The sequence below is a fragment of the Anser brachyrhynchus genome (genome assembly GCF_964034855.1).
Source record: "Anser brachyrhynchus genome assembly, chromosome: 6".
NCBI classification, from domain to species: Eukaryota; Metazoa; Chordata; class Aves; order Anseriformes; family Anatidae; genus Anser; species Anser brachyrhynchus.
The window spans coordinates 43,572,159-43,594,658 of NC_137700.1; the positions used below are offsets into that span (position 1 = coordinate 43,572,159).

At 41.6% G+C, this 22,500-nt stretch overlaps 1 protein-coding gene and 1 long non-coding RNA gene across 7 annotated transcripts in view; one reads left to right on the forward strand and one right to left on the reverse strand.

The window, feature by feature from the left end:
• The window catches only part of MGMT (O-6-methylguanine-DNA methyltransferase), a 183,242-nt gene that overhangs the window by 121,012 nt on the left and 39,730 nt on the right, over positions 1–22,500 (forward strand). For all 5 annotated transcript variants that reach the window (XR_013952459.1, XR_013952460.1, XM_080596642.1 and 2 more), the window contains exon 4: positions 13,955–14,112. Coding sequence is in view for 3 of the 5 variants with exons in the window: in XM_080596642.1 (XP_080452768.1) it covers positions 13,955–14,112 (158 nt within the window). In the remaining 2 variants the exon portion in view is untranslated. The remainder of the gene's footprint in view (positions 1–13,954; positions 14,113–22,500) is intronic.
• Positions 14,120–22,500, reverse strand: part of LOC308196897 — an 11,951-nt gene continuing 3,570 nt past the window's right edge. The window contains exons 2-3 of one of the 2 annotated variants that reach the window (XR_013952488.1): positions 19,900–21,578; positions 14,120–19,036 (exon numbers count right to left, since the gene is read on the reverse strand). This is a non-coding gene — a long non-coding RNA (uncharacterized lncRNA). The remainder of the gene's footprint in view (positions 19,037–19,899; positions 21,579–22,500) is intronic. The other variant, XR_013952489.1, reaches the window with a different exon arrangement.

Below are 22,500 nucleotides of genomic sequence, written 5' to 3' on the forward strand. Positions count from 1 at the left end.
CTGAAGACACACGGCTTTAGCCCTCACTTAAATCCCCTCATGCCTTTGCCAGACCGGCCCAGGAGCAGTGGTTGCAGCCGTGGAGACAGCCGAGGAGGCTGTGCTGTAGCAGGGACACAGATCCAGAATGGAGAGCGCTACCTGGGGACAGAAACCTGCCTGGTCAGCGTCTTCCTGAGGCTGTTCTTCGTGCCGTGGGGCCACGTGCTGTCTGATGGGCAATAATGAGCGTCGGTGCTTGACAGGCCTTCCACGGGGGGATGTTCTCAGTTCGGTGTGCTGGGCATCGTGAGAAGGCTAGTTCCCTCTGAAAGGCAACTGGGGCTGAGCTCAACAAGATTAGCATAGGGTGAAGACTAATACAGCAGCACGGACTCTAAAATTTGAGTTGAGAGTGCATAAATCCTGCAAACAGTCTTTAAATCCCGGTTAAGGTAAATGGCTACCTTTATCTTTGGTTATTCCCATGTAGAGACTTGTTTAAGTACAGCACTTGGATGGTCAGGGCTGTTTTGGCAGGGACTTCTTGATTTGTTTCTGCGTAAGTATCCCGTGCTATGTGGATATAGGTGTTTGCCAAACTAATTTTTTAAAATAGACCGATTCAGAGCACCTTTTCTGCCTGGTTGTCGCCAGATGCAGGCACTGCTGCCCCGCGAGAGCTGTCGGGAGGCGCAGGAGTAGCGCGGTGGGAGGACGCAGGCTGCCTTTCCGCATTAACGGCAGCCGGGAAGGGGCTGCTCTGTCTGCAGGCAGCAGGGCACGATGTCTGGAGCCGTGCAGCCCTGGGCAGGGCGAGGGTGCCCAAATCCCCATGGCCAGGCCTGCAGAGCTGGGCAGGGCCCAGCCGCGGGGACGACGGAGCGGCCGCGCAGGCAGGAAGAGCTGAGCGGTGCCATCCGTCGGCTCCAGGCTACGGTTTATCCAAGCCAGTGACGGTATTTCTGATTCAAATAATTAAAGTTTTATTCAGTTTGTTTATTGCAGTATTAGTAATCTGGAAAAGAGGTTTGCAATAATAATGTTCGTGTTTTTTCCTACTGTTAAAGCTTTTATTATGCTGCCCTTGCCAGAAAGCACATCGTAAGAGCTTGGATTCAAAATTAAATATGACCTCAGTGTTTTAAAACACAATTACAATAACTATCCATTTAGTATTTTTTTCTTTTACTTTCGACATATGGTCAATATACTTATGTCAGTTTTTAAAGGCATTATTTTATGCTATGCTAACTATTGAACACGTTCCAGCTGCTGTAGTAAATAGCGACGAAAAGAGCTGTTGAAGAAGTTCATTGCACGGACTGCTTCTTGGGTGAAATTACCGTGGTGTCCTGTGTCACGTGCTGCCTGTAGGTAAAGAAAAAAACCCCACCTTGCTTGATAAGAGAAACTTATATTATTTATGTGGAACAGAACAAACCAATTTACAAGAAAGGCACTTAAGTGGGAAGCTTATTTATTAATGAGCATAGTACACAAGCTAATGGGGTTGTAATGCAGATTCACCTAAAGCTCGGAGGACGGCAGTCTCCAGGCACTGTTCACCACTTCAAAAGGAGAGAGAGCGTACTTCAGAAATATTTCTGCACTATTCAAAACACAGTTATGTAAATTACACTTTTGTTTGTCTCATCTTGGCCAGAAGGATCTTCGGTGGTCGTCTCCATCTCTCCTGCCGTGGGACGTGGGTGGCATTGCACAGCAGAAACCTCCCAGCTGCCGGGGCTGCAATTTCCATCTCGCGTTGGGTCCCGCTTCGTGCTCCGGGTGCCCCGCACAGCCCCCTGGGGCCGCCCCTGCTCCCCAAGGGCTCCGCACCCACAGGAGGGTGCGCATACACCAAACCTTGGAGTGTGAAAATGGAGGACAATACGCCTTTTTTTATTGTGTTTGTTTGTTTTCCTGCCATTGTAGGGTTGTATTTCTATGCAAGTTCTGGTTTTGAGCCGTAAATGGGTAAGAAGCAAAACAAATTCTTCATCGGGTAATGACCTTTTAGGAACGGTTCTGCCAATGCCAGTGAGACAAAATCCCAAAGCCCTGTAAAAAACCTTTGGAGAAAGACAGAGAGTGTATTTATTAACTGTGCGGTTTTAACTGCCGTAATTAGCGGTATTCTCTAAGCGTCCTGTCCTGTGGTGACATCAAACTTGGCCGATGAGTGCCTGTTAGGAACCCGGATTTCCATAGGTTTCGTGATTGTTTAGTCTGATGCTGAACTGCAGTAAGTGGCAGTGTTGCTGTGGTTTCGGAGCGTTCATACCTGGCTTTAATAAATAACCAAATGCCATTTCTTTGCACTGGTGTTGGAAGCCTCACAGTATCGTGGGGGGGCCAGGCTAGCCTCAGGGACCTGTCTGATCCCTGTCCTGCCATGCTTCCACCCATACGGTTGCTTCTGCTTGAAGAGCATCTGAAGGGCCTCAGCGACATGGCAAAACTATTTTCATATTTTTTCTTATTTTTATTTTCTTTTGCAGCAGCAGGCGGGCGGTGCATCTGATGGGATCGCACACACCGGGCATACGATGAGCCTGTGTTTAGTCCTAACAGGAGATGCTCAGAGGGCAGAGACTGTGACCCACTCTGGGAAGTTAGTTTGAAAAATGGCTTTATGAGCTGAATTCTTAAGAGTTTTTTGATTTATCTGTATCTTAATTCATTTTAATAGGCTGGAGTATCTGCAGGTGCTGTTGATTATAATTCTTGGTGCTCACTTTCATCTTGAATTCGTGCATTAGCACATGTCAAGGTGGACATCTAGAGTCAGCCTTGAGTTTCCTTCCATCAATTTCCCCGTGTGCCGCTGGAGATCACAGACCTTGTTCCTGCAGCAGCATTGTGAGGCTTGTCGTGTATGTTAACCACCTTAGTTTTGTGAAGGGATAGCGTGGTGGTGTTTGTTTTTTTTTTATCTATGCATAACAGGGATTGTATCTATGTTAGATGAGCAGAAAAATACAAAATTTACTTCAGATACCATTTGGCAGCTGCACAGAGCAGGCAAAAAGTGGGGAAAGCAGTGGTGCTTTCCGGTGCTCTCTGGACCAGAGGAGCCAAGTGGGAAAATGAAGAAATTCTGGTGTGTGGTGTAAGGGTCCCCTGCAGCCAGCCCTAACACAGTTAATTGCCTGTGATAAAACCGACCTCGGAAGTCTGATGGGAGAATTCTTTTATACAGGAAAAAATGTTTTGCAACAATTTCTTGTAAGTGCTAAAATTAACTGACTTTCTTTTAACCTAATTATAGATAGAACTGATGGTATCACCTATGCTTAATGTTGCCTAACATCTTGGGTGAGAGTGTGCTGCTGCTTATAACTTTGCTGAATATTTGCTTTTTGCTTTAAAGCATTTCATATGAAGTGTCTACTTAAACGTTGCTAGTGGAGGGTCTTTTGGGCATGTGGTTGATTTCCCCCATTCTCAGTTCAGAGCAGGTTGATCCTTTCCAGTAAGAAGATACACAGAAATTGTTGTGGGTTTTTTTCTTTGTTTTTTCTTTTCTTTTTTTTTTTTTGACAAATCTTCTAGTTGTTCTGCTGCCAAACCCACTGAGTTGAAACAGAAATATTTATGAAGAGGCTGCTCTGATATTAGGAACGTTTTTGTTCTCCAAGTATGGCCAAGCTGTTGGGCCTTTGGAAAGCATTCATTTGTTAAAAGCATCTTTTGCTGATGCTGTATTAGAAAGGATGACCAGAGCAGTGTTTTCTCCTGCAGTTGCTATTTTTCTGACTGCCCTGGGCCAGCCCTGGGTGTGTTATGCCGCCAGTTTGATTTGCTCTCTGTTTTATTCCCAAACTCCTGGTTTCCCTTCCGTTCATTCTGCATTATGTCTTGGAGCCAAACTTGTATGGAATAAAACCGGCCCCTTGGAGGGGAATGGATCTCCTGAACAAGTTGAGTTGAGGGTGATAGGCAGGAGCAGGGGTGGTGACCAGCGTGGAAAAGGGGCAGAGAATTGAAACTGGGCAACGTAAGGAGAGGGTAGGATGTTGGCATTGAGTAGGCAATGAAGCAGGGCTTTGGGCATTGCAACACAGGGCAGAAAACTGAGATGGGTGAAGAGCCGTAACTTTCTAGTGGTTGTCTTTGTACTCCTCCATTGTTTTTGTCCGTAATGAGATACACTTCTCTGGAAACACAATAAATATGTTCAGGAAAAATAAGCCAAGACCACACATAGTATTGTTTTCCTTGAACCTGTTTCTTGTGTTCCTAGAGAAGTCCGCCTCTCACTGATTGTTTTGTTTCCTCCATGGTCTCACAATGCTGTATCCCAGGGCAAGATCTTGTTTGAAATCTGTGTCTCTCTATATAGGATTCCAATCAAAACTTTAATGGTACAGGGCAGCGAGTAGCATTTAATGACCTTCAGTGCTATCACTTGAGTCTTTTGGGCATTGACATTGATTTTCCTTATCTTGGCATGTGAAGACAGGAGTCTCACTCCCTTCTTTAAAGTGTTTGCTGGTACACACTAGTAGCACAGAATAAGCAGGCAGCATCCTTCCAGGCACCACAGCTGGCCACGACGATGGGCTGCACACACTACTTTCTTAGACAACCTCCATATGGTACCCGAACTTCATTACTTGCAAAAGTCAGAAAAAAAAAACTAGGCCACTTGGATTTCTGTGTATTTTACTCGAGAGGTAATCAGTATATTTGATATTTGTATACGATCTGCAGCTTTGTGTCCAGGTGCTTCTTTTTCAGGTTAAAAGATACCCATAAGAATTTTAATCCTTAATAATATAGAAAAATAGAATAAAGAAAATATTGCAAAGGTTGTATGAGAAATAATGTCTTACTAAGTTTTGAGTTCTTATACTCTTCCATAACTGCATCAATTTCTTCTTAACAGGTCTTAAAAAGAACCGTGGTAGGGACAGTTCAACAAGAATTGTTGTGGTTTTTTTTTCTCTCCATTACAGCTCTCCTCGTTTTTTTAATCTGTTACTACTGTCATACAGACACTTCATTTATAAGAAGCTAAATTAAACTATGTAAGAATGCGCTTCCCCGTGAATTTCAAGCTTAAAAAGCTGCTTTGTTCATTGATTCAGTTGTGGGGAAAAATGCAACACAGGCATACGGCTATTTGAACTCTTTATTTGCCACATTTACAATATTAATAACACTGTTTCTGGAAGTTGTCACATCAAGTAAAAGATCTTCATTCCAGACTGTCTTTTGGGGCCAAATTGAGACTGGATGCATGCATTTAATAAATTGTAGTCTCAAGTAGTCATTTTTGTAAATAATTAGCTTCAGTGAAAGAATAAGTTAGCATATTGTATGCATCTAATGTTGCAAATGTACATACAGCAAACTTTCCTATTAATCAACAGTCAAGCACTGTAAGTTGGGTCTCATACATAATGAATTGTTCTTAAACCTCTTGGGTTTCATTGATAGAAAAATAAGAGAAAACACGAGTGTAGTAAGCTTTTGAATAAAATTTAACGAGATTGCTCTGCATCCTGTAATTGTTTTGGAGTCATTAGAGACCAGATAATTCATCCGCAGTTTTGGGGTGGCTTTAGCCTTCATCTATCAAAGAAAGACTATTTAAATGACATTTAGGTGTTGATAAAATACATTTTTATTTGTTTCCACAATGAAGGCTTCATTGAAAACGCCAGTTAAATGTATGTATATTATGTAAAGAATAATGCTGCATGACTGAGTCTCATTTTAATGTTAATTTTTGAGTTCTAATTATTACTGATTCTTCCATTTGAAAAGTAACACACCACCTATTTCACTAAGAAAAAAATGATTTGGTACGACAGCCATTTGAATGCTACTACAGAGATGTAAAGGTATAAGGAAGACAGCAGGATAGCCTTTGCTTTTCGGGAATTGCAATTGTTTATACATGCCTGGTTTCTGTTGACTTCATATGCATGAGTGTGTAGAGTTGTCTTTAATCAGTTGTGAAATACGTTAAGAAAAGACATTGAAAATAAAAGATAAACAACATAAACTTTTAAATTACTCTTGCCTTTTATATGTATTTACTCACAAAAGAGCTACTGTTCAGATGCTAGAGAATCAGCAGTGTGATTTAGGGACTCATCAAAATTAACTATACTAATGACCCTAAGCTGTGGTGATGCTTGATCCCCCTGATGTGCCGCAGCTGATTAGTGCCTAGGACAGAATTTAACCATGGCAGCTCACTGCCAGGAGGCATCCTGAATGGATCGTAGCTGTGGTTGGTACTTGGGCCTGTCCGAGGGGCAATACCCAGAGCAAGAGGCACGAGGGAGAAGGGTCTGTATTCAAGCACACGGGCTTGTGTGGTCTTTGGGCTGCAGTGTGGCACCTTCCAGGGGGAAAACGATCCAAGGAGCCCTTTTTCTCACTGGTCTCAGGTCACTTAGAGACTCTCTGGTCCTGCCAGATGCTCCGTGGACTGTTTTGTTTCTCACACGACTCATAGAGGGGTTATGGCTCCATCAGAAATTCTTCCCCGAGGTGATGACAGGATTCTACTGTAATTGGGCAATATTCCCAAAAATGTTTTCCTCTCCACCCATGGGCAGATGCCTTCTGTAAGATCATCTCCATACGCCTGATGTCAAAAAGCCTTTTTTTTTTCTCCCTAGCAGGAGGGTAAAAGCCATTCCGAAGTCCACCCACACCCGTCGTGGCGTTTGACGCTAAGTAGGTCTGCAGTCTCCACGAGAGCCATGTCTAAATTGCTGTCAGATCGCATCACGCGCTCTCGCCGCCGAGCAGGGCTGCCGGGTCATGTCAGAGCCCATTCGTTATAGTTCCAGCCTGCTACAGCAACGGGCCTCTGGTCTTTCTCTCTTAACAAGAAGATTAGCATGACAGCCGCATGGAGCTCCTTACGTGCACTCACAAAACACTTGTTTCGGTTGGGCTTCAATTACCATCGGGACCTCGGCGGACGAGCTTTGGTCGCCCTGACGTTGAACAACTTTGGGTCCAGCAGTCCTGGTCTCGCTCATGTGGGAGTCTGTGTTTTGGGAAGGTTTCTATAATCTTTTCCCCTTTCGTTGTTGTAGTTTTGGGGGAATTCTGAGGAAAGCAAAAAGGACTTTTTAACGTTGCCATGCAAGGTACTGATGGTTTTCTCCCCCTTTGATTATATTTCTTCCCTTTGTCCTCTCCCCTTTATCAATGCATTCTTATCAGAGCCTTTTTCATCCTTTTTAATTGTAGGGTAATTCTGATAATTTTTGGATTTGTGTAAGGCACAGACCTTCAAGAAATCTTATAACCAAAGCAGCGTAAAACTAAACAGGCAAAAAAACATTGATCTGTTCCGCTGGCAGTAATTCTTCCTATTTACCCCAACCTGGAGGTGCTTTTCAAACTGGGGATGCTGAGTGTTGTGTTGCCGTGTAAATGTGCTCACGGATTTCCAAGGAAAAAATAATGTTTTTTCTATTACTGGTTTAATTAAAATGTAGTGTTTCTGTCTGCCAGGTAGCTCTGTGTCTTTTTCCTGACTGTAAATTTACTCGTCATGAAAGAGTAGGAGCTGGGGAGTCTGGCACTGGAGAGCACAGGGAAGTTGGTGCCTTATTTTGGAGATGGATCGTTTCCTTCTGCCCCTTCTCGCCTGCCTATCTCTGCCCACCACACCTTCTGCAGGAGTTGGGTTTGCCTCTTGGTGCTCCTCCTCTGCACTCTTCCCTTCTTCCTTCATCTGTCTGCATTAGACTCCACGACACAGACTTCCTGCTATGTTGATTTTTCTGAAGAACATACGTGTTTCCTGAGCATTTTCCTTGAACTTGAGGGTTTGTCCCTTCTTGGGGAAAAAGGGAGATTATTCCTTTTCTAGCAGGAAGGCAGTGGCACACCGGGCAGTATCGAAATGCTGTATCACAGTGACGGCAAGCCAGGAGCAGGGTTTGGTGAGATGTTGTGCCATCTGTATCATGAAGAGTACAGCTGACGATTGCTTTCACAGCATTCAGGTCATTTCAAGAGCCAAATCCCTCTTAATTAGGACCAATGCATTTATATTTTACTATACAATATTCTGTTCATGAACAAAATCTCCTACGGTCTTTGTTCATGGAATAGTGAAAGAAATTATGGATGCCCTTAAAAAACATAAAACAGTATGTGCCTGAGTGTCCAAATATCATTATTTTTCACATACCTGAATGTAACAGGATATTGCAAATCTTGTGGTCTTCAGTGCCATGTGTAACACAGTGTCAAAACACAATTCAATTTGTAACAGCCTGGCAAAAACACAAATTTCTGTGATAGGACATTGGATAGTTGCATGTAGAAACAGACATTCCATATCTTTTTTCTTTTTTTCTTCTGTTTTTATTTTTTATTTATATTTTTATTTTAGGTCTTTATCCCTGCTGTTATCTGAGTGGAAGTGTTGTAGTGAAAGTAATATAATAATGCAATTATCAGAGTTTACCCATATGTGCCAGTGGCCCTTTGGTGATTGAAGTTCAGTTTCATAGGGAGTTGCAGTTTTTGTGATAGTTGGGGGGCTTTTTTGTTTTGTATTTTAAATGAATTGAAATAGGGGGGAATCTTCATTAGTTCAGCATTTGTAGCCATTCATAAACTTCTTCTTAGGCAAGCCACTAAAGGGTGAGGTAAGTATCAGTGGATTACATGTTCAGGTGTATGTAGGTAGAGACAATGAAAGCTAGCAGTATATATTATGTTCAACCAATTAATTATATTTAATAGATACATAACTTTAATATAAATATACAAATAAATATATAAATATGTTGTGGGTGTTGATATGACATTGTCGTAATGTTTTCCTACCTTTGCCCTAAGGAAACTGCCAGCAGAGACATTGTGATATATTCTCTTTATTTTAAATCACATAACTCAAGGTCCATCTTGTAATGTTTCAGTTAAGTTTTGTAAGTGATGGACAAAGGCAAAAAGGAGCTCAGAAATAAAATAAATGATTAAAATCCTACCAGTTTAGAAGATGGGTACCCACTGATGCTTTTCGTTGTGAAACACAGCATTTCTCTGGTTTTCATAATGGCTAAGATATTTAGAATGATACTGAAGCCAATTTGCTGCTTACATGTTTATTTTGGAAGCATGCTAGAAACTTCCAGTTCTTGGCAAATGGTTTGGAAGGATCCTGTTAAACTGAAACAGGTGGCGTTTCTGACTTTCTCATCCTTTGCTCAAACCATATTTTCCTTTATTTCATCACATGCAAACTCATAAGAAGTCATGGGAGAGACATGGCTGGGATAGGAACCTCAGGAGGATGCCTCTCAGCTGCATGGAGGCGAGAGCCCGGTGACTTCCCTAGGTGGGGAGGTCAGGCTTAAAAAGAGCTGAAATTGAAATAAATACATGGGACTTCAGTAAGAGTGATATGGAGTAGCTGTTGTACATGTAAACTGGAGCAGTAAGTCTGCACCCAGGCTGTGGTGGATTCCCATGCTGGGGCAGACCTTATGTTGCTCTTGGACTTTGTCACCACCACGAGCTGAATGCGTGGGCTGGAGGTCTGCAGCAGTTGCTCCTGGCCTTGAAAAAATCTTCTCTTGGGAGAGATCCAAAACTTCAGGGGAAAAAAATATATATATATTTTTAGTCTGCTTTTTATAGCTTGAAACAAGCATGTTATTTCTATTTGAAGACTATGTAGTTTTAGTTAAGCGTCACATAGTAAAGCCATGTAGAAGAGTCAGTCATTTGCAGCTGAGAAGCCATTTAACATCAACAGAAAGTGTTTATTTTTCTTTTTTAAAAAAAGGGCATCTAACTTACTGCACACACATCATCCTCACTAATGCAAACAAATAAACTGTCAGTTTAATAAACAAAACCTGTACAGTTATTACTCAATGACCAGGTAAAAATACAAAAAGAAACACCACTTGGAATTTTTTGAGAAGCCGGACAGCAGCTAATATCGTTCGGTAATGAAAGCAAGTGCAATGAAAGTCTCCAGTGAAAGTGTGAGTGATTTAAATAACACTACTGCATTTTAAATAAATGCTTCTCATTATTCTAGCCACATTGCAAAAAAGGTGCCGGTGCTTTTTAAGAAAAGGTAATGAAACTCCAAGGCAGAAATAAAGCAGTTGGATTTCTTGTAGCTTTTTTTTTTTTCTTTTCATTTTTAGATGAACATGCTTGGTTTATTTTCATGTATAGAAAAAAAAAATTGTATCGTTGAATCACAGATTTAAGACTTAAGCTTTCTGTAGGCAGGTCAGTGAGCACATGGCCGCTTGGCCGTCACTTTGCAGGCAGGTGGCTCAGCACCGCTGGTAGCTGCATAGCTGGGAGCCAGTCCCTTCCTGTGCCCTTCTCCAGGACATGGGGCATGGAGAAAAGAGGGAGACCTTTTCTTGTTCATTGCTAAAGATGAGGCACAATTAGTTAATGTAAATGTTAGATGGGTATTTGCCTCTCATATTACACAAACGTTTTCCTGTCCATCTTCATGTTTGACATGATGAAAGACTAATGTTCGGAATGGGCATTCAACCTTCCCAGGAAGCCTAACACTGAACAGAGGAATTTCACACGGGGGGGAAAAATTTCCCGTAATGTAATTCATCTGCTCTCCTTTTCTTCTTATGAATGTTTTGAGACCACTTCTGCCGTGCTTTTTGAAATGTACGTGTAGTTTAGTTGGACCAAAGTGTGGCTTTGAAGCCTCAGAAAAGCCTTTTAAAGGCAGCTGCTGTTTTAAGTTGAATTTTTAATGACGAGGTAGTTTGTAGAAGGAATACTGCTATGCAACTTCGGAAAGAGAACGGGGAGGAGAAAAGGGAGGGGGAGGAGGGCCAGTAGAAGACGCCTATGCATTAGTTATGTTCTTTCTTTTCTTTATTAATGTCATCAAATTCCCAGGAATAGTTGTTAGCATTTCTAGCCAAGCAAAATTAAGGTGAAGATTTTTTTTTATCTTTCTGCCAGTGTGAACCTTTCAGCATATACGTTGGTGAATTGACTTTGTATTCTACAGCAAAAGAGATCAATGCGTTCTTAGCAAGCACTACCTCTTCTTGCAGAGCTTTACTTTTCTTGACTGCAGTAGAAAATGGAGATTGGAGATGTGAAAACGTGAAGTGATGGGAGAACATCCCAGAAAAATATCCAGAGATGTTCAGCAGTGACAAGGGGCTCTCCTTATAAGCGGTAACTACAATTAAGCCTTACATCCAAACCTTTGTGCCAGGGAAGACCCGGTGGAAGGGAAAACTGTGTGTGGTGGTGGTGAAACGGTGGTGGTGAAAACATATCCTTCTGTTGGGATAGCTGTGCTGTGGTATCCAGCAGGCTCTTGTACCTCCCCCAGCCACACAAATAGGCAAAGCAGCTGCTGTAATTCCTGCCTTTTTAAAGAGAGGGGCTTGTGGTGGGCCTTTACGCTGCTCCTGACTGTTAAATAAGGAGCTAAAGGCCTGAAAGTTGCCTTGTGGCTTTAGGCAAAGCCCTTGGAAGCCCAAAGCCTCAGGCTCAGAAGCACTGCACCTCGCCAACCTGGGGGTGCTGCCCCCCACCTGCCCAGGGCAGGCCGGTGGTGCTGGGAGGCAGAGCCACGAGTCCGGCCGCTCGGGGGCTGCCTGCTCGCAGAGCAGCAAGGAGATGTATTCTTTCGGTTTTATGATGATATTATAGTCCAAATCACTTCCAGACTCCCAAGTATGTGAAGCAAGATGATGTGAAAACCATAAGGTTACTGTAGTTTTGAGTGCTTTCTATGCTCTTCTGGATAAATGGAGCAGAAAAGTCTCCCAACTTGTCTTGGAGATTTCAAAGGCATTATTATATTCTGTAGTTATGATATTGTCATAGCTCTAACAATCCACAGTAAAACTGAGCCCTATTCTGCTGAGTGTTGTACATGTGCAGAATAACTGATTATCCTTGGTGTCGAGAACATGGGTTTGAGGTCTGTGTCACGCAGATATTCATGTGAAAATGTTTATGCACAGATTCTCAGACTTCTTTTTTTTTAGCAAAGAAATTATTACACAGCAAAATAACATAGAGATCAGTTTCATAAATTGATGCTATTTTCCCCCTCCCCTTCCATTAAAAAAAAATACAAAATAAAAAAATGTGAGTAGTGTGGTAAGTAAATGGAAGGAGAAATAGAATTGCGTTTAATTTCTAGCAGACTGGATCCAGAGCTGATTCTGCATTTTTGCTTTTCTTCCACTCCAAGTCATCAACTCGTCATATTCTTGTGCTGCTGGAGAATTTTAATTGTCCACCTCTGTGTCCCTCTTTTTCTATGCCACTTTCTAATCAGTAATTATGTGGCCTTCCATGGTTAACAATTAATCAGAAAAATGAGTTGGGGCTGGGAGAAATTGCAGGGGCGTTTGATCATGCACCAGACGAGTGAGGGTTTTGCTTCTGAGAGAAACCCTGAAACAGCTTCCGACTGCACATCATTTATCCTATCCAGAGGCAGGGCGGGTTGGTGTCTGATTACACGGGTGTCCTGTTGTGTTCAGCTTCGTGAGCTTTTGTGGATCAAGCATTTGAAGGTGTTAGGTCTTTTTGCAAAGGTGCCTTGTGGCAAAAGCAGGCTCGGTGTCTTTCATGCTATTAGTGGTACATGATGCATTTAATTTTCTTAGGCTTTCTGCTAGGAGGTAACTAACAAAATATTTTCTCTCACTTGCAGCACACTCGAGCATGCTGGGGAATTTCTTTCATTTTGATTTTTCCCCATAACTGTACAGCAGAAATACTCTGGTTTCCTTCTGTTTCAGGATCTCATGTATTTTGATACTTCCACAATCTTCTCTACTTTCTACTCCCTTGTGACAATCCAGCCTATAGCCAGAAGACTATTCTGTTGAGTTTTACCAGCATACTGTTGAGAAACAGTTCTGGGGTCTGGCTATATTTCCAGCTGGGGAAAAAAAATAAAATGCAATAAGCAGGAAATCAGAAAGGATGGTGTATCGGTGGTATTTAAGATTCTGGGTGCTAGAAGATTGCTGGCAGGGGTTGCTGTTTCGGCAGTCGCTTTTGATGTTGTCTCATTGCTCTTCCCATGGTTTCTCTTGGGTTCATTGCCAATGGGCTGTGTTCGGTTGTGGGTACGCTGAAACTGGTCTCCTCACCCACACAGCGGTCTTGGAAAGCACCAGCAGAGCACCATGACCTCTTCACTGATGCTGCTTTGCCTAACCAAGGGCATATGGCTTGGGAAACATGTCTGAATATTTGAAAATCTGGTGTTCACATTTTCAGTGCTCTCACACAGGCATTGCTCTTCCGGAAAAAAAAAAAAGAAAAAAGAAAAAAGAAAAAAAATAGCAAGAGAAAAAGGACATTTTTGTTTGCGGGTGCTTTCTGTTCGTTTGCTTTGCTCTTCAGTATCCTGAAAGCATGAGCTGCCATTGAAAATCAAATGAGTTCTCAATTGCTTCCTTCCAATTCAATAAGTGGAGGAAAGCAGAAACCTGCCAACGTCGCTGGAAGGAAACGCGGAAGAGGAAAGCGCTGGCTCTGCAGAAATCTGTTTCCTTTTCGTCTTTCCCTAGGGAAGGTCCCTGGGGAGACAGGACTGTGCCCGTAGGGGATACGGTGGAGGAGCCTCACTTCCATCCCCCAGAGAGGCATGAGGATGTGGCCTCTACCAGCCTCTGGGACTTGGGTGGTTTCCTCTCCTTGCTCCCTGATGTTTCCCACTTATGCCTGGTGTTTCCTTCTCACCGATCCTTTATTTTTTTTAAGCAGGTGTAAGCAACCATGTGTCATTGTTGCATTTCAGGAGGTGATGAGGATGAATTTTTGTTACTGCTGTTATGACTCTCATCACTTTTGTCAGAGCAGAAAAAAGACTTTCAGTCTGTGACTCACGATTGAATGCTTCTGAGATGATTCATTTTCTGCTAATGCAGGGAGCATGAATATTCATTTTTATAACTTTTATAATTAATAATTTTACAATTCTCTCTGTCCGCAGGGCAGAGGCGTCGGCGGGCTGCGAGGTGTGCGAAGGCGCAGAGGAGATGACGGAGCCGCTGAAGCAGTGCACGGCCTGGCTGCGCGCCTACTTCTGCGAGCCGGCGAGGACGGAGCAGCTGCCCGTGCCCCCCTTCCACCACCCCCTGCTCCAGCGAGGTCAGTGCCACCCCGCCGCCATGCCTTTGACTCCCCTTGCCCTCCTTCTTGGCCACGGCGGTGCAAAAGGTGCAGTTCAGCTCCTGCCATGTGCTGGCTGGAAGGTTTGAATATGAATACATCTGAATGGCGGAACATTTTTCAGTAAGGTTGCTGCTCCCTTAAACTGTCGTCTTGCCAGCATCATGGGGCTGATGTTTGTGAGCGGACAGCTAGCCGACACTACAGACACAGCCGTGTAGTTGGGTGTCACAGGGAGCTGTGCTCTTATCTTTCTGATAGGTTTTACATTTGATTCCCCAAAGTTACGGTATTTTGATATTTGTATACAATGAACAAGTGCTATTACAAAGCAGTTACAATGGTCACGTATTTAGATGAAAACATGACATGAGAAAAGTTCCTCCTTACCATTTTCCATTTACTGGACATTTTCCTGAAGACCTTGTAAAAAGAGTCAATCAACATGAAATGAAATAGACCCCAGAATTAAAAAACTAATAATAGTAACAGCAGAAGTCTGATTTTGCAGTGGCTTCTTGACTCTCCATGAATGTAATAATTTCTCAGAGAATAAAATTTTCATTTTCTGAGATCTATGTTTTAATTGAATTAGGTGATATATATATTCATAACAATAGAGCACCAGAAAGGGGCTAGTACCCTCTACTACAGAAGGTAAGACAGCACCGTTCTTTATATAAAATAAAAAATGTGTATTTTTTCTTTGTGTGTGGTTCTAGGTGAAAGGCAATTTTTAAATATGGGTGCATAGATTTGTATTTTAAAGTATAGGGACAATACATAAATACTCACGTAAAACAATTGCCAGTTTTACATGTGGAAAGGAACAGCTGTTTTTATAGGTACACATTCATAAAACTCAGCTGTGTCTACTGCTAATTGCTGGTTTTATCCAAATTCTTATAAATAATAGGTTTCGTCCTGCTGTTACACTTTCTTATTCTTAAATATCCGATGGCAGCTTCAACAAGCAGAACAAAACCAAAATGTGGTTGTTCTGCAGAGTATTCTACAGATAGTCAGACTTTTGTTTTCAAAGGATGGCAGTTGTAAATTTTATGAACTTTGCACAGTACCTTTACTTTAGTGGTGAATTTCTATACTAATTCTTCCATATTTTGAAAATTTCTCAATGCAACATCTTTCATACTCAAACTGAAGGGTTGGTGATGACTTTTTAAGATTTTTAGTTGTGTATTATACTGTCTTCCTCTGGTATTTTTACAAACATTCTCATTTTTATCAACTAAAAAAATAATTATTTAGAAGTTTTTAGTGAAACCATCCAATTAACATATGGGAGAATAAGCACTGACAATACTATGATATATGATTTGTTGGAATTGCCAAAATTTTCACAAAGTCCCATCTTCTAGGTGACTACGTTATCATCTGACTGTTTTTTTATTAGCTGGGATGAAATTAAAGAGCTGAGTTGTGAAAACGTTAGGATTGGGATGAACGTGAATGGGCAAAGCTGGTGGGGTTATTGCCGTTGCTCGTTCCATCTTTGATTAAAAGAGAGGAATTCTGTTTCCCAGATGATCCACCAGAAGACTGCAAAACATGTAAAGTAATGCTTCTACTTTTATTAATTTCTCTAACTTGCTACTGAATTCTTCTCAGCTCGGCTGATGAAGTCTTGTGATGGTGGTGTTGCTTCTCCTCGGGGGTCCAGCCGTGAGCAGGCCCGGCCTGAAGGGGGGCTCTGGCTTTTCTCTGGGCAGCCGCCTCCCCGGCTGTGGGCACCCAGCTGGCACTGTCCCCTTTGTTGGAGGTGGCCGGGGGCTTTCTGGCAGCTACAGGAGGTGGCCGGTGGCCACAAGCCCCCCCGCGGAGTCTCTCCAGTGTGGAGGCAGTGGTGCCATCATGGAGGCCGCAGCTGTCCTGCCCTCATGCTGGTGGCAGGCTGTGGTGGGCTCTGCGCTGGGGAGGGCTGAAGTGTTTTTCTCGTTGTAGTATGCACAAGTCCAGGTTTTTTTAATTTAGTTCAGTTATTTGTTCTTGGTCTGAGACCAGGTGTGTGTGCTTTACGGGGGGAGGCACATCCGTAATGGAAATGCTAACCCAGGACTAATTGACACAAGTCGCATTGATGTGATGCTGTTTGTATATATCCTCTTACATTTTCTTCTTAGTGCTCCCTTCAGATAACGGATGAAAATGATATTGGAAGGAATGTGGAAATACATGTCAAAAAAAATTGAAGAAATTATTTTTTAAAGTTATTTAGTAGATACATAGGGTGAAAACTGCATTATAGTGGCTTAAATTGTACATTTCAATTTATGTGTAAGTGAGAGTTGCAGTTCTGCTAAATTAAGAATTTGGTATTTATTTACTTTTTCACATTTACATTTGAAAGTGCCTACTCATTTCTCCAGGCACTTAAAAATGCAGAATAAACACAAGTGAGAGCATGAAGATCCAAAGCTGTGAAGGCTTTTCTCTTCACGCTGATTTCCTTACACGTCTCAGTTCATCAGCAGCTCTCTAACGAGTCGCCAGAACCTTTGGCCCATCTTTTCTCCCGTCCCAGCGAATATGACCACTTACAGTACTGTTCTTTGATCCTGGCCCATGCAAGTTCCATCATCAAGTGCTTTTGTGACAAGGGCTGATTATTGGATATTTTCTTTCTTCTTAAGCAGTCCTTAAATCAAACTGTCTTTATTATTTTTATTATTTTTTTCCTGTGGAAGTGTCATCTGAGGACAGTAAGGGCTTTGCTTATCTTATGGCTTAGCATATTTGCAAAATGACTGTTAAAAATGAGTATGAAGTTCTTTCAGGATGAAGCACTGCTCAATAAATGATCAGTTTTCTGCAGTTCCTTTCGTGCCAAACACTAAGACATAGTTCCTTATGAAGGGAAAAATGCTAACATTTAACTTTATGATAGCAAAAGCAGGGAGATTTGCTAATTCAGGAAGTAAAGGTGGGCTCCTGCAGATGGAATAAAGCCATCTAGCACTGTGGTATCCCGAAGTGATCTTTATTCCCCATCGTGTGAGGCAGTGAGCTCCCTCAGCTGCTCATCCCGTTGGCCTGGTGGCGAGCTCAGAGCCCAGCCTCTTCAGGCCCTCAGCGCTTCACGACCAGGCTGAGGGACCTGCCAGTGGCCACACAAAACGAATTCAGCTATGTGCTTTCTTTTTCTGGGCTCCTGGGGAAGCGAAGCACCATCGGACACCGAGCCCCTTCCAACAATCCCTGTGCTGACTGTGAAAATGAAATAACCGTGCCATTATGCGGCCGTAATTTGGCTGCCAAGCGCGTGTGCATTACCATCGCACTGGCAAGCTCAGTTCTGACACTCACTGTTCCAGCCACACATCTCATGTCCTAGATTTTCTAAAGTGCCTTTAATTCTCTAAATTACTATTAAAAGGGGGGAAAGCATCTAAAAGCACTCCAAATATGCAATTAAACATTCCTCCTTGTAACTCATCAGTGGTAAAGTTTGACTCTGAGGTGCTGGTGCTGTAGCACAGCTTGAGGCAGGCATGAAAAGTTCAAAGCTGGTTTCTCCACACCTCCAGAAGTTGTCAGCTCACCAGCTGTCTGCTTCCAGCATATGCAGCCAATTCTTTCTTTTTTATTTCTTTTTTTTTTTTGAAAATGTAATTGAAAACTGGAATTTTCATTGGTTTGCATCATGGGCAGTGCTCAATGTAGAATTTCATTGAACTAGGAAACAGTAGGTTTTTCCCACTTCTCTGCAGCGTGAGTTCAAGGTGTTATACCTCAGGAAAATGACTGAACATTTATCATGGAGAGTGATTAATTAGTCTTAATGTACCATGGTCATTAGCCCCCTTTATATATGAAGAAGAAAAATTGACCTTGTTGTTGTTTGGAAGCCTATGCATGAGTTGCTTGATTTGTGAGTTCATGAAATGGTAAAGGAAATGCTAAATTGGCCAGTCATGAATTTCCTGACTTTTCTTTATTTGTGTCTTACAAACTTACGGGTTGAGACTGCAGAAAGCATTGCAGCGCTGGGCGCTGCAGCAGGGAGCAGTTGTGTGTTTCCAGACCAGATGGCTTATTAGAGCAACAAGAGCAGAGGAAATTGGACACACACAAGAGTTTTCCTTTGCCCTGTGACAAGCAGCAGCCCTGGGGCCCTGCTCTTTGCGTGCCATGCCATGCCCAGCCTCCGTCATCGCTGGACGAGTTCCTTTAGCTTTGCAAAATGACACTTTTATTTCACTAGTCCAGAGCTCCTCAGTCGTGTCCCTGTACCGGAGGTGTGGACCCGGAGTGAAGGCGTTTTGTGGTGGTCCAGCTCGGCCACCCTGCCGTGCTGCTTACCGTGGCTGTGCGAGGGAGCTGACAGCGTGCGGGTCTGCGAGCGGTGCTGCCTGTAAGCGAGGGCAGCAAAAAGCTATGAAAAAGCCAGGGGAGGAACAATTTGAGGATGGAGACCAGGGAGGTGAGCTTTGCAAACCAGCTTAGGAGCTGAAATTTCCCGTGTATAATGCATGTTACTCATCCAAGAAGGGATACTGATGAAACACCTCATACATAATGGCAGCAGAGTCTTCAAAGACATCGGTAGTACCTCCATTCTCCCTTCAAGATGACTTTGCTCCGTGCCCAGGCCTGTAATCAATAATTACCCTGTGATTTCCTGGGAGCCTTCTCGTTCAGAAACTTGAACCAAAGCACGATAGACTAGCAAACGTGGTGTAGTTGCCACCACAGGACAGAGAAACACTGTAAAATACTGGTTACCAGCTGAAGAAACTATTTACTTTCATAATTCGGTGTCGCTCTCTGTGGAATGAGACTTTGTCCTCCAGCTTTCAGGGAGACTCTTGCTCCCTTGTTGCATGCCCGCCAGTCCCTCCCGGGTTCCACACGTGTCTATGGGATCTCTCCCTTCACAAAGTACCTGTAAAGAAAATCCTTCCATTAATAACAAAATATCAATTGATCTTACACCTTACCACTAGTGGGAGCACTTTTGTTTTACTGTTGTTTTTGTACATCCTAAACTATTTTTAAAAAAATGCAGCAAATTAAGATAAAAGATAAAAGGCTAAGATAAAAAAAGTAGATATTCTTCGTTCTGTCTGTAAGTCAGCAAAGACCAAAGTATTTTTTTTCCTTTTGGTGGTTGAAATGCTCAAATCACTAGTTTTCTGAAGATCGCAGGGCTGTTGATTTGATTTACTTCTGAGACATCAGATTCAACATGCCCTGAATACTTACATTTTTAAAGTGTTTTTAAAGACTCTACTGCTTACCCTAATTGCTGTGTGAAGCATATCCTAAGAGTAAATTTTTCTCTCATGCAATTTAGCCAAATACTTTTTCTATACATGGTTTACTAAAATAAGAAAAGCATTTATAGTATTAAGATCAATACAGATCTCTCTTCCCTTTCTTTAAGCTGAAGCTAGTAAAACAATTGTAAAAATCCTTTACCTTTTTGAGATACTACCTAGTAAAGCTAGAATGTTTCAAACTTTGGGTGCCAGTTTATAGATAGTAGGATAGCAACTCTACCCAAATTCAGCAGGAAAGAAATGGCTGGGAAATATTTATTTATATAATATATATATATGTGTGTGTATATATATATGTATATATTATATGATAATATATTATATTACATATAATCATATATATTATACATAATAATATGAAATAATATGTACTGTATAATATATAATATGCAATATTTTACTAAAATACATTATTACATATAATATCTATCTATATAGAGGGAGAGATATATATGCTTATACATACATAATAAAAGAATGGGTAAACTACTCTTCAGGAGCTCCAGAAACAGGGAGTATAGGTCTGAGGCTTCCGAGGCTCAAAGTGGAGAAGCTGTGAAAAAAAAAACTGATCAGAAGAGTAGGAGGAGGACACTCAGGGACATCAGATGCCAGAGCAGACTGACAGATCTCCTCGGTTGGTCCTGAGGTCACTGCACAGCAGCCATGAGCATTTATGTAACAAAACAAAAAAAAATATGTAATGTTATGGTTTGGTGATTTGCAGCCTTGAGGAGAACAGGAGACGATGGGAATTAAGGGTGGTAAGAACAGGTGAGAATAGAAAGCATGATTTGACCTACGAATGATTTTATTAAGGTGAAGGTAACTTTGATCATTAATAGAAAAGTAATCATAAACATTTTAAGTACACCTTAAACTTCAGCGTTTTCTTCTGACTCCTAGAATGATGTTTGCCCAGTGTTAGCAATGCAGTAAATACTAAAGGGAATGAAATTTTCACGATTTTAATATCTTTATTAACTTGTAATTCTTAAAGGGATGGCCTGTGGATATGAGACATATCTATAGAGACATACATATATCTGAGCCTTACATAGTTTTAATTTTCTTCAGTCCTGTGCATGTCTTGTAACTTTATTTGCCCTTTTAAACTAAATTGCACCTACTTTTAAATGACTCTTCTAGCATGATCTAATAAACATAAATCCATACTCAATATCTGAAATACGCTAGCTGGCTGGAGCTTGCTAGGATGATAGACAGTTGAAGAATATGGGGCAAATAATTACTTCTGCTTCTTATCAAACAGTTATCAAGTTCACTATTCACTCTTCTTCCCAGATATCAGATGTACATTTTTTCACTATATGATAACACAGAGAGTATGAGAGACAGTGTGTCTTCTTTTTATTATTATTTTTTTTGGTTTTAAGTTCCTAGAGAAGGATTTTTAGGAGGGAATTTTAAAAAACATATTTGCTATGGGCAAGCCAACCTAATGGCCAAAATACTGCTTCTCTTTTAAAACTGAACAGGAGCCTCTTTGCAGTAAAAATCTTTGTAGTATTTTCTGTGCTCACACCGACTGCCCAGACTTGCAAGTGGTGATAGCAGACGTACAGAACCGTGGTAGGAAACCTTAGGAAGGTGTTAGGAGGCAACAGCAGGAGCCAGGGCGTGAAGCTGGGTACATTGACCAACTGGACTTATATAGATATGTATTTTAAAATATATTTGAGTGGAAGAGGTGGTGTATTGGCAGCACTAACTCACACCAGTGCAGTGCAAATAAATAAATGACCAAACCCCCATCCAGTGAGAGCTGTTGGCAATGTCATTTCATAGATTGCCATATTCACAGCATAGCCATCCTCAACAGGAAAAATGGAAAATTCAGCCTGCAGAAAAAACTGAAAGAGCCAGCCTTGGCCCACTATCACCTCTGCATGGTTACCTTATTTCTAGTGAAAAATGGAAAATACAGTAAAGTTCAATTGGGAAAGCGTAAGTCAACCAGCGTTACCTAGTTGTACTTACATTTTGCAGAACTGAATTGCACTGGTAGGTAACCTGCTGAGGAGGAGGCAGGGCTTGATGTTTCCTTGATAAGTGTAAAACATCATTCTCACCATTTATTTTTTCAAGTTGTGAAATTCTCTTTATATTTTTATATTCATTTCACTAAAGAGAAGAGATAACCAAAACTGTTACCAACTTTCACTTATTTTCATTCCTGCAGCTTCATCAGACATGCAAATACATTTATATTTAGGCTTTTAGAAAACGTTATTTTAAGGTAATTTGAAATAATCCGCTTGAAAATATTTCACATATCTGGACATGGTGGATTCATGTGCAAAAAGATGAGAAGTTTTTATATTTCTGTCTGCCAATGCAAAATTCAAATTCCATAGACTGGCACCTTCTTTTATTACGTTTCATTAAGAATAGCTTTGACAATCAGAAAGTTACTGTTTTGCTAGGTATTTAATGGATTTTTACAATCCAATACTTCCCTACAATTTTCTTCAAACAGAAATCAATCCTCCCCAACCTTCAAAAACAACAAAACCAATAAATATCTCCGTTACTTTTGTGTTACAAATTCTTTTTCCATCCCAGTTGGCTCACTGCATTGTATCAACTGTCTGTATTAAAAAAAAAAAAAAAAATTACAAATACCTTCTCAACAGAAGTATTTACAAAATTCCTGACTCAGTTTCTCTTGAATTCAGAGCAAAATTCCCACCATTTTCAGTGGAAGCTCCTGGGGTTTTAAGTGTATGTTAAGTCCGCTTTATTTGTGCCCACCTGTTCACTGTTCATAGGATAAATTTTCTGCCAAACATAAGCCCTTCCTGACAATTCAAATTCCTTTTTGCCATGGTCCCTGACACACAGTCGGGATTTAGGCAAAGCCATCAGGATGCATGGACTCCCAAGATGGCAGAGGAATCGTAGCTTCTTATGGGTTACCATTTTTTGGTGGAGCCAGGCAGAGCAAGCGCTTCCTGAGGTGGGATCTTTGAAAGAAGCTAAAGGGCAGGGAGAGCAGTGTGTCTGTATCACCATGGGGAAGGCAGTGAAAGTGTCAGTTAGTTTA